This window comes from Stomoxys calcitrans, chromosome 2 (genome assembly GCF_963082655.1).
Source record: "Stomoxys calcitrans chromosome 2, idStoCalc2.1, whole genome shotgun sequence".
Lineage (NCBI taxonomy): Eukaryota > Metazoa > Arthropoda > Insecta > Diptera > Muscidae > Stomoxys > Stomoxys calcitrans.
The window spans coordinates 156,325,679-156,337,687 of record NC_081553.1 but is presented as its reverse complement, the minus strand read 5'-3'; the positions used below and the strand labels follow the sequence as shown (position 1 = coordinate 156,337,687).

General features: G+C 36.8%; 1 protein-coding gene and 1 long non-coding RNA gene across 2 annotated transcripts in view; one reads left to right on the top strand and one right to left on the bottom strand.

The window, feature by feature from the left end:
• LOC106091543 (proton-associated sugar transporter A) overlaps nt 1-3,838 on the top strand; it is a 103,499-nt gene extending 99,661 nt beyond the window's left edge. The window contains exons 7-8 of the mRNA XM_059363490.1: nt 3,147-3,321; nt 3,389-3,838. Coding sequence (XP_059219473.1) covers nt 3,147-3,321; nt 3,389-3,619 — 406 coding nt within the window. The 3' untranslated portion in view covers nt 3,620-3,838. The remainder of the gene's footprint in view (nt 1-3,146; nt 3,322-3,388) is intronic.
• A 4,847-nt stretch (nt 3,839-8,685) lies between these two features.
• LOC106091544 (uncharacterized) lies at nt 8,686-9,770 on the bottom strand. Its single transcript, XR_001222015.2, has 3 exons — nt 9,638-9,770; nt 9,487-9,585; nt 8,686-8,889 (listed from the first exon to the last, which is right to left on the bottom strand). It is a non-coding gene; the product is annotated as an uncharacterized LOC106091544 (long non-coding RNA).
• Between the last annotated feature and the right edge of the window lie 2,239 nt (nt 9,771-12,009).

Genomic DNA, 12,009 nt, shown 5'->3' with positions numbered 1-12,009 from the left:
GTATTTTGAATGAATTTCAGGCTGGCTTCAGAAAGGATTATTCTACGATTGACAACATTTTCAATTTAGTTAGCATTGTGAAGTTGAACCAGGCTAAAGGTAAGACCACTTATGCCTTTTTTGTTGATTTTTCCGCGGCTTTTGATCTTATCCCAAGAAACAGTCTGTTCTACAAACTCTCATCTTTAGGACTTTCAACGAAAATTGTATCGATAGTGACATTACTGTACAAGAATACTAAAAGCAGAGTATGGGATGGAAATACATACTCGGAATATTTTCCTGTAGAGTCGGGAGTGAAACAGGGATGTATTCTTAGCCCAGTTCTTTTTTCACTATATTTAAATGACTTACCCGATGCTCTAACTGGAGGAATAAATATCGCGAACACACACGTGAAGATACTACTCTATGCCGACGATATTGTGATCTTGTCTGATACACCTAAAGATTTACAGATTATGATTGACACTTTGCAGGAATATTGCAGTACATGGAGCTTAAAAGTAAACCTTACTAAGTCGAAAGTTATGGTTTTTAGAAAGAGTACTAGGATATCGTCCGGTCTTCGTTTCCGCTACAACGATGAAGATATAGAAATAGTTAACAGATATACTTATCTCGGTGTGGAAATCGCGTACAATTTGTCTTTCAAAGACCATTTAAAGAACAAATTATCGGCATCGAAAATTGCTATTAACTCCACGTGGTCGAAATATATAAATAACCCAAGAATCTCTCACGATAATAAATTAAAAATATTTGACTCTTGTTCAAAGTCTATCATGTGTTATGCTGCTCAAGTATGGGGTTACGAAAAATATGATGATGTTGAAAAGTTGTTTCGTTTTTTCATTAAAAAGATGTTTTACTTACCTGACAACACACCTAATTATATGTTGTATCTAGAATCCGGACTATACTCCTTATACTCCTCCACCCTTAAAACTCATTTTCTTTACATCAAGAGGGTACTTCAACTAGAAGTTAGTAGACTTCCTCGAATTCTAGCAGAGGAAATCCTTAAACTAAATATTTCCTGGGCAAAAGTGTGGTCGGAATTATGTCAGGATTTGAACTATCTGCCCGCCAACAATAGATTGCCCTTATGCGCCTATTGGAGGGAAATAATTGATGCCTTGAATGTAAAGGAACGATATAGTTTTGAATCGGCAGCCAGAAATTCTCAGTTTCACGATCTCTACCCATATCTTGATTATAATATGATCCCAACACTGACAGAGAATCTTTCTGCTCGTGCTACCAGCTTGATCATTAAAGCCAGAGGTGGATTGCTTGATCTGAATTCCAGGGCATTTCGAAGTAACACTACTGGCATATGTTCTATCTGTAACACAGATGAACCTGAAAATACTTTACATTTTATTGGAAAATGTCCTATTTTGAAAGAATTTAGGAAACTTTATTTTAACAAAATAAGTCTCGAAGAAAATGAAACATTAAACATACTAAATGGCACGAATCTTACCTCTCTGTACTCTTATTTAGAAAGCTGTATCAAATATAGAAAATTAATAATAAACTGTTTTGATGTTTGAAAATTATATAAATGATTAAATATTTTAACATGGCAAGCAGCATATGTGCTAAGCCATATATAGATTGTATGCTTAAGAATCAATATTATATACATGCATGTATTATTTTGTATTTCTTAATCAATCTATTAATAAATAATAATAATAATAATAAGTCATAACGAAATACTTCGTTCAAAATTTGGCGAAATCGTATAGGATTTGCGCCCTCTAAAGGCTCAAAAAGTCAAGACCCCAGATTGGTTTATATGACAGCTATATCAGGTTATGCATCGATTTCACCCGTTCTTGGCACAGTTGTTGGAAATCATAACAACTCATGCAAAATTTCAACCAAATCGGATAAGAATTGCGTCTACTAGTGGCTCAAGAAGTCAAAATTCAAGATCGGTTTATATGGCAGCTATATCAGGTTATGGACCGATTTAAATCATAATTGGCACAGTTCATGGAAGTCATGACAAAACACGTCGTTCAAAATTTCAGCCAAATCGGGTAAAAATAGCGCCCTGTAGGGGCTCAAGAAGGCAAGATCCAAGATTGGTTTATATGGCAGCTATATCAAAACATGGACCGATATGGCCCACTTACAATCCCAACCGACCTACACTAATAAGAAGTATTTGTGCAAAATTTCAGCGGCTAGACAGACGAACGGACGGGCGGACATGGCTAGATCGACATAAAATGTCATGAGGATCATGAATATATATACTTTATGGGGTCTAAGACGAATATTTCGGGGTGTTACAAACAGAATGACGAAATTAGTATACCCCCATCCTATGGTGGGGGATATAAAAATTTCAATTGAATATGGCAATTTAATTAAGAAATTTTTAATTGAATTAAGCAAATCTTGGTATTCCTAGAAAGTTTGTGGTTTCGCTCAGTTTAGTTAAAAAATCTTACAAAACAACTACATTTAAAAAAAAAATTCAAGTCAAAACTTGTGCTTTTTCAAGTTGCTCAAAACTATTCAAATTTAGAAAACTTTATGAAATATTTTTTTACAAATTTGTATTCAGCTTAAAGAAAATTGATTTTACGGATCGTTGAACTGAAAACAACGAAACTTTTATCATGACTTAATAAAAGCATTGTCTAGCAAAGGAATATTTTACTTGTTGAATAGAATTTTGGTTTAATAAAATTACTTGCCAAATTCCAAATTAACTCGAATAAGTTTTTTTAATTATTTTAATGAACCACTTTTTTCTGCATGTGACAGCACATATGTGAAGCACATGACGTGTAATTGCAACTTGCATTATATATTTTCTCAGTCATTTTAGGGTGTAGCGAAGCGCAACGGGCCTGCTAGATTGGTACATAAAATTCACGTTCGTCCAATGTATATGCCAATAACAAAATGAAACGGAAAAAATCAACAGATCATGTTGATGTCTTTTTGTTATTTGTTTCGTAAACTTCATTTTTTATAAGGTCAATACTAAAACTCAATGTCAACCCGTATCTGGAACTAAATTAATTTATACCCACCATTAACTACTGCATTTTAAGAAGTTATATAAGAAACAATGACTTGGAATAATTCAAAAATATATATTTTTTTAATTTTTTCAGAGCTAAAAACGTTTATGTAGGCGGTCTACTATTCTACTGCTGCGGAATGATGTTAATGGCAATAACAAGGGCTAAAACCAGCGTAATTTTATTTAGTTGGGCAGCAGGTGTTATGTATTCTACCCTTTTTACAATGCCTTATCTCCTGATTGCGCACTACCATTCCATGGGGACAGTAAGTAATAAAGAACTCATTTGTTTGTTTTTTTTAATTATTTTATGTATGCACATTTTTTTAACAGTTCGAACTGGATACAGATGGAGCGGCAAAATTGGGATCTGGTGTTCGAGGCTTAGGTACAGATGTAGCAATTGTTAGCAGCATGGTCTTCCTCGCTCAGTTCATATTGTCAATATGCATGGGGACAATCGTATCTGTATCTGGGACTACTACAGCAGTGGTTGGCACAGCAAGTTTTCTTAGCTTTTGTGGTGCTTTATCAGCAACACAAATTATGTACCTAGATCTTTAATAATATAAGGGTTCTCAAAAGCATTTTTAAAAACATACCCGTATGTAGTATGTATGTATATGTATATTCAGTTAACAGCAAAATGTCGTGATACTCCAGTCATCCAACCAATCTATCCAGTATAGAATGCAACCATAATCTTAAAAGACGATTTTGCGATGTCCGCCCGTCTGCAGAAGTACGCTATTTTACGAATGAATAAAGCTATTTACTCCAAAATTTTCACGAATATTTTTTTTGTTTAGGCCGATTGGGATTCTAAATGGGCGATAGGTCCCATATATATGGATCAATCGGTATCCATTCTCGGTTTGTCTGCTGTGCTCTTTTATTACATCCAAATTCCACACTAATACAAAAGTTTATTCTAACTTCAGAATTTTGTCCTTGATCTAAGGATTTTGGTAATGAACGTCAGCCAAAGAAGCGAATCATCAAAATTTTAAGTCGATTTATACCAACAGACATAACCTTGCGATTCGAATTTCGATCGCTGACTGTTGCTAAGTTTACTTCGCAGATGACTCTTAAATTTGTATTTTTGAAAAATCCAAATAATGAACTTTAATTTTAAATTTCAACATTTAATGACGCTCTTATTTGCAAGACGCTATTTGTGGAGCACACCAGTCAGAAAGCAAATTTTGAGCCTTCGAAGGATATTTTGACCTTCATTTAAAGATTTATAGATTTAATAATAAGGTGCAAAATTAAGAATATATTAAACTATCATTGAAGTTTGGGAATTCTGTGCTACTTACAAAATCCTTAATTGTTTTCCATACCACGCCCCTAAGTTGGTTCATGTCTGGTATTATGTTCCTACCTAATTGCCGGTATCTGTTAGCTGCCAAAGCCAGATAATGACATAGGAAATGCTCCAACGCCTCATCATCTTTCCCACATGCTATCACTTGCCGCACCGATATTGCACAAGTGAGCTCGTGTGTCCCGCTATGATACCGAAAGCTATACTGATCTCCTTCTTACTTCCTTTCATAAATAGACTCGTCTTTTCACGATCCGGATCACCCCATAGGATCTTCGTCATCCTACGTACAGTTTCCTATCATCGCCTCGATTATACCGCGATGATATGACGTGTCCTATCCTCTATTTATTCTTTCATCGTCTTAAGTCTCATAGCCGCGGTGGCTGCCTAATACTAAACTGTATGTCTATGGGTCAAATGTCTAGAATAGTCTCTAGTGCCCTAGTAGATGTAGTCCTCATCAACAAATTCTCTGAACCTGTTGTATTATCTTTACGTTGCATTTTCACTCCATCGCCGTCCATCAAACTACTGAGGCGTAAGTAAGTATTGGTCTTAACACGCTCCTGTGGAGCCAATGGGCCGTCCTCGGATCCAAGCCCCATTTCAATCCTACTTCACGGAGCTCCTCCAATCCTTCAACGATCAGATTTTTCGGACATATTGTCACATCTAAAACTTCCTACCTCATCCTTTTAACAATGGTAGCGGTATTACCAAATTAAGGTGTATAAGTGTAATTAGGTCGTTCGTAGTCAAGAATTCTGTCAGAGCTTCGCCCTTTGTTTCGAATCGTCCACGGCTCTTGAATTAAGGCAATATGAATCTTGCCCTTGCTGATTTTCTCTATCAGAGCGTGTGTAGCTGTTTCGCGCCGGTGAATGACCTCAATCATTGGTCCTTCAGTAAATGGTACTTAGGAGTGTGTGATGGACACATCGTCTTTAGGCTGATTGAGTTTTCCATCACTGCACTAGAGCTGACAAACTATCGATAATCGCAACATTCGATATTTTCGATAGTTTTAATAATAAATATCGATACTATCGTTAATTTCCCATCACCTATATACCAACTGAAAATGAGAAGTAAAAAACAGGAGATCGATTTATAATGCACAGACCAAATAAAACAAAGGCTTATAAAGTCAGTTAGAAGTCATGAGAGAAATCATTGTACAAAATGTTAGTCTAATCGGAGGTAAATTGCGCCCTCTATAGGCCCAGTGTATCTTAAAGGATACATTCAGCGTCTGATTGCTTATTTTTGTTTAGTTTTACACCTGCGTGAAGTTACCAACGATAACCACCAACGATAACTCGCAAGATGGCAGTAAGAGTCAACCTGTATTGACTCTTACGCAAAAAAATCAACATGTACAGAAATTATCAACCGTTTTTAGCTACCGTCGCCAGAATATTAAGCTGTGAATAAACTAATTCCATTCTGTAGAACGTAAATGCCTTCGTTCAACAAAGTCGACATGCCAAATTGAAGGGGATATCAATTTTTCGTACCACAATCCTTCCAGATTTCTATTTTGAAACTGGAGGTCAGGACACTAGATCCAGTGTGGAAGCCATAAAAGGACTTCGTTCAAAAAAGTGCGTATACCGAATTAAAGGAGAGATCAATACCTTTAATTTTTTATACTACACTTACCCCAGAACTGTTTTTCGTAGAATAATCCTTCCAGATTTCTGTTAAGAAACTGGAGGGCAGCACTTTTTTTAAGGAAGTTCATTAATGGCTTCTAGATTGAATTTGTGTCCAGACATCCAGCTTCAAAACAAAAATCTGGAAGTTTTTTACGAAAAACAGTTCTGGGTTAAGTGTGGTATACCAAATTAAAAGTGTTGATCTCCCCTTTAATTTGGTATTCCCACTTTTATGAACGAAGTCCACATACGTCCTCCGGAATGGAATTAGTTTATTCACAGCTTAATATTCTGGCGACAGTAGCTAAAAATCATTGATAATTTCCGTACATGCTGATTTTTTTGCGTTAGAGTCACCCTGTATTACTTCTATTTTGTGAATTATCGTTGGTAACATCACGCAGGTTACTTTTGCAAAAAAATTAACTTTTGCGATAATATCCATCCAATGTCAACCACAAGGAGAGTTCCTTACTCCTTACCTTCTCTGTGGAAGACCTCCCATTTCTCCGCGACCAAACCTTGGTTTTGCTTGCCTAAGAATCTTAAAATGTCGTCCGTCGCGCCCGTTGCTGCCCATTCCTTGATGAGGACCGTCTCCTTTTTGAGCTGGGGGATGTCCATCTTTCTTACCAAGTCGATCATTGCGCCCCAGGCAGTGTAGATAGCGGAGCGAAAAGATGTCCCCTCTATACTCGCAGCTCACAATTTGTATGGGTAGACCCTCTTCATTGTTCCACATCCTTGGGACCGAGAATCTGGTGGAAACCTACCGGATGTACCAGGTGATTGTATCATCATGGCATCAGGCCACACACAAGAGCTGGCAAACTATTTATATTCGCAACATTCGATATTTAAAAAAAAAAATCGATAACTATCGATACTATCGTTAATTTCAGTAACTTTAAAATTTTTATACCCTCCACCATAAGATGGGGGGTATACTAATTTCGTCATTCTGTTTGTAACTACTCGAAATATTCGTCTGAGACCCCATAAAGTATATATATTCTTGATCGTCGTGACATTTTATGTCGATCTAGCCATGTCCGTCCGTCTGTCCGTCCGTCCGTCCGTCTGTCTGTCGAAAGCACGCTAACTTCCGAAGGAGTAAAGCTAGCCGCTTGAAATTTTGCACAAATACTTCTTATTAGTGTAGGTCGGTTGGTATTGTAAATGGGCCATATCGGTTCATGTTTTGATATAGCTGCCATATAAACCGATCTTGGGTCTTGACTTCTTGAGCCTCTAGAGTGCGCAATTCTTATCCGATTCGAATGAAATTTTGTACGGCGTGTTTTTTTATGATATCCAACAATTGTGCCAAGTATGGTTCAAATCGGTCCATAACCTGATATAGCTGCCATATAAACCGATCTTGGGTCTTGACTTCTTGAGCCTCTAGAGGGCGCAATTCTTATCCGATTGAAATGGAATTTCGCACGACGTGTTTTGTTATGATATCCAACAACTGTGCTAAGTATGGTTCAAATCGGTTCATAACCTGATATAGCTGCCATATAAACCGATCTTGGGTCTTGACTTCTTGAGCCTCTAGAGTGCGCAATTCTTATCCGATTGGGATGAAATTTTGCACGACGTGTTTTATTATGATATCCAACAACTGTGCCAAGTATGGTTTAAATCAGTCCATAACCTTATATAGCTGCCATATAAACCGATCTTGGGTCTTGACTTCTTGACTCCTAGAGGTTGCAGTTATTATCCGATATGCCTGAAATTTTGTACGACGGATCCTCTCATGACCATCAACAAACGTGTTTATTATGGTCTGAATCGGTCTATAGCCCGATACAGATCCCATATAAATCGTTCTCTCTATTTTACTTCGTGAGCCCCAATGGGCGCAATTCTTATACGAATTGACTGAAATTTTACACAGGTCTCCAACATATAATTTAATTGTGGTCCGAACCGGACCATATCTTGATATCGTTTTAATAGCAGGGCAACTCTTTTCTTATATCCTTTTTTGCCTAAGAAGTGATGCCGGGAAAAGAACTCGACAAATGCGATCCATGGTGGAGGGTATATAAGATTCGGCCCGGCCGAACTTAGCACGCTTTTACTTGTTGGCAATATTACAGACAAAGCTGCGACAAATACTTTTGTAAAACATTTTAACCCTCAATCGACTCACTTAGTGGTCTTTTTGGTCCCGTTTTTGAAAAAGCATTACAACTCATTTTAAATTAACTTTTGGCTGGTCAAAATATTCTACAAAAAATTTCGCCATAAAATGATACTATAGGCCTCTATTTGCATCTAAACCCCAAACTTAACCTGAACGCCAGCTATCACCAAAATGGTAAAGTACATTTTAGGAATAAAATAATACTTTTTGAAAATTGATGCCAAACGCCAATAAAACTTCATTTTAGGAGGATGATGTGAAAATTTTTTCTTACCAAATTCGACTATAAGTTACTATTACATATCGTGAAAACCTCGTTAACAATTTCGGCAAAAAACACAAAATTGTATTCAACTTTTTTTGCTTGAATTTCTGTCATATTATTTAGAACATGAAACTTCATTTTTTAGAAAAAGTCTCAAAGGATGAAATATTCTCCATCAAATTTCACTAGAAGTTTTCAAATAGGCTATACATGTACATATAAAACTTTTTAATGAAGTTAAAATATAAATTTGCAAATTTCATACAAAAATTATTTGCTGACGCCTTAAAGTGTTATTTTAGCATATTTTAGCTAATTTAACCAAAATCTCCTACAATATTCTACTTAAGGGGCATAGTGTCAAAAGAAGAAATATCCCACATCAAATTTAACCATGAGTCTCCAAAGAAATGAAATCTGTAATTACAATAAAATTCACATAAGTACCGCCAATAATATATGCATAAAAACAAGTATCTTAAATTTTGGTAAATTTCGTATTTCATCACTTATAGTGAATGATGTCAATGAAAGAAATGTTCCAAACCAAAGGTTTCCCAAGACACGAAGTCTGTAGGTGTTACATATATTAGTAATATACCGAAGAGAGTATGGTGGTAGTAACACATGCATCATTATTTTAGTTTTTGTTTTTTTGATACTTTTTAGAGTATTTTTTTAACTTTTATTAAAAAACTAAGTTCCTATTGGCTCCCCGGTAACCGAGTTGGTTGCATGCTCGTATTGCCAATGAGGGAATCGCGGATTTGATTTCCACCAGAGGCCTTGGTTTGTCGCTACTGTGGTGTCACAATGGACTCTGTTATGACTTTTAACTGCCAAGCTCAGCATAGTCCAAATCGGCCAATAACCCTATATATCTAGATGCCCAAAATCTCACCTATGAGATTATTTACCAACCGTTGCGTGTCATAATAACCCAAGAAACAAAGTTTAAAAAATATATAGTTGTGAGACCTAAACAAAGGCTGATTCGTCTCATTAAAAACTTACATAAATTAATTAATTTTTGCAAAATGTTAAGCAGTAGGCTCAATGTTGTTTAAGAATGTTTTCGAGTTTAGCCAAAATTTCTCACAATATTAATGATTCCTAAAATGATAGGATTACAAGTTATCGTAAGCCGAATATTTAGAAAAATTACCATAAGGTGGAACTTTTAAAGTTTTTTAATTGAAATCAACATTGAGAAGCGCAATTTTCTTGCTGCTGTTAGCGTTCTTTTGTCAGCTTTGATTTTTTTTAATTTTGCAAACTTTATCAAAATTTCGATAGAAAAAAATAACAATCGATAACCAGTGTTGCCACTCAAGAAAATTATTTCCTACCAAAATTTAAGAAAAATCCTACCAAACCAAAATTTAAGAAAAATCCTACCAAACCCAAATATGCGGCATATGTTTTTATACGCAATACCAAAGAAAAAAAAAGATGCAGTTCCATTTGAAACACATCAGATATACGTTTTCAACACTGCAAAGTAATAGATCATCCTTATTTTTAGAGAATTTAGACTTGGCCGACCGTCTGTTTGTTGAAGTCACCCTGCCGCCTTATGCTCAAAGATGCGTTTATCTTGATATAACACCCAAAATATATTCATTTACAGGCAGTGGCAGTGGCAGTTTCCCAACAACACAATATTGAGTGCCCTATCACTCAAAATCAGTGATTAGTGCAACTCTGATGCTGTGTATATTACTAGTTCGCATCATTTTTCGTTGTTTGTATGTGTTTTTCACTAGAATGCACACACACGACCAAAACTCGTTGACATATAGTGCACTTCGGGAGAAAAAATTATACTGAGCTGTTTACGGTGCACTACCTGGTAATTATGTGGTAAAGAAATCTTGTGATCCCAATTTCGTATTTTTGCCCCAATTTCAAGGTATAACTATGCCGATCTCCCGATTTAAGCACAGAAATGCTCTTTTACAACCCATTTTCGCCGTTAAGGGCAGTATGCACCTCTGCAAAATTTTCGTTACCATAAGAAATGCATAGACATATTCTAAGAGAAGTTTTCGTTGCCGATACATTTGCCGAAAATTTCGCTTGCATTGCAGACATTGAAGATTTTTTTCTTGCAATTACGAATGAAAATGTATGTTTTGATAGGCCGATTAATTTTAGTACATATGTAAAATGATTAATATTTGGCCAAAATTAAAAATTGTTGTTTGTCGAAATCTTGCATTCTACGCAACTATTATTCAGTGGGGACATAAGTTTCTCGGTTGCAACCGAAAATTTCGCTAGAGGTGCATACCCAGATTTCTACGCTGGTGCCATATAGCCCTGTTTTCCGATTAACGCATTCCCTACAGAGAATCAACAAAATTTGGAAGAGATTCCTTAACACTCGTACCAGTTATAGTCAATATCAGAACTTGTGCCTCTTTTTGCTGAAACTTTAAGCGGTAGGACCCTTTGGAACTGTATTTGGCCCCTCGACAACCATGGTTTTATTCTGCACTCTTAACGAATACACAGAAACGATAAAAAGTGAATTTATTTTGAGTCATCCCTGGTGAGTTATTCAGTAATTAATTAATTGTGTGTATGTTGAAAAACCCTACCAAAACGATAGGTTGAACGTCTACCTCTCAAAATACTTGGCGTCACATTTGACAGCTCTTATACATTCTCCCCACATGCCACAGCAATTTGCGATAAAGTCAAAAGCAGAAACAAGGTCCTCATGTCACTTGCTGGCAGCACTTGGGATGCTGATAAAGAAACCTTTTTGACTACATACAAAGCAATTGGCCGGTCGGTGGTAAGTTATGCAGCGCCAGTGTGGTCTCGTCTGCTCTGTGACACGCGGTGGAATAATATTCTGTTCTGTATTCGCAGAGACCACCCAAATTATCATCTTGTGGATTGGTATCTACCGCCCAGAAGCCGTAAGGTAGATATACATGATCTATAGCGTGAGTTTCAGCGCTAGAAGAAAGAACCTCCTTACCTTTCATAGCGACCATCTTCCCCTTCCGTGATGGCTTTGGCGTCCTTTTGAAGGACTGTTCATGAAGACTCAGGGGCCGTATGCGATTCCTTCGTTCCTATTCCGCAGGACACAGTTTGAAGTCTTAATTGCGGGAGGGCTGGATTAGTCTTTCCTGAGTAGTTGAAAGTGGGGAGCTCTTTTTCAACGTTTTAGCAGTGTTATGATTTTTGAGAGATCTAATTCTCTCTCCAGCTGCCGCAGAAGTGCTTAAAATGTAAGTTCAATCCCTTTCGCTCGACGCTTCGACGCACCCCGGATTGCTTTCTCGGTCTTCTTGTAAGCTTAGCAAAGTCCTCGCTCACTACTGCCGTTATCCCTCTGTACTCATCTCTCGTTCCGGCTGCGATGACTGTTTCATTGACACTGTCGCTATCTGAATTTTAGTCGGAAACACAACCTTTACTTAAAAGCTGAGGACGAACTGCGCATCCTTCAGGTTTATCCGTCTCTTCCTCGTTTGTTAGTATGAAAACTGGTTGTGCCCTTGAAACATTACTCTCGAC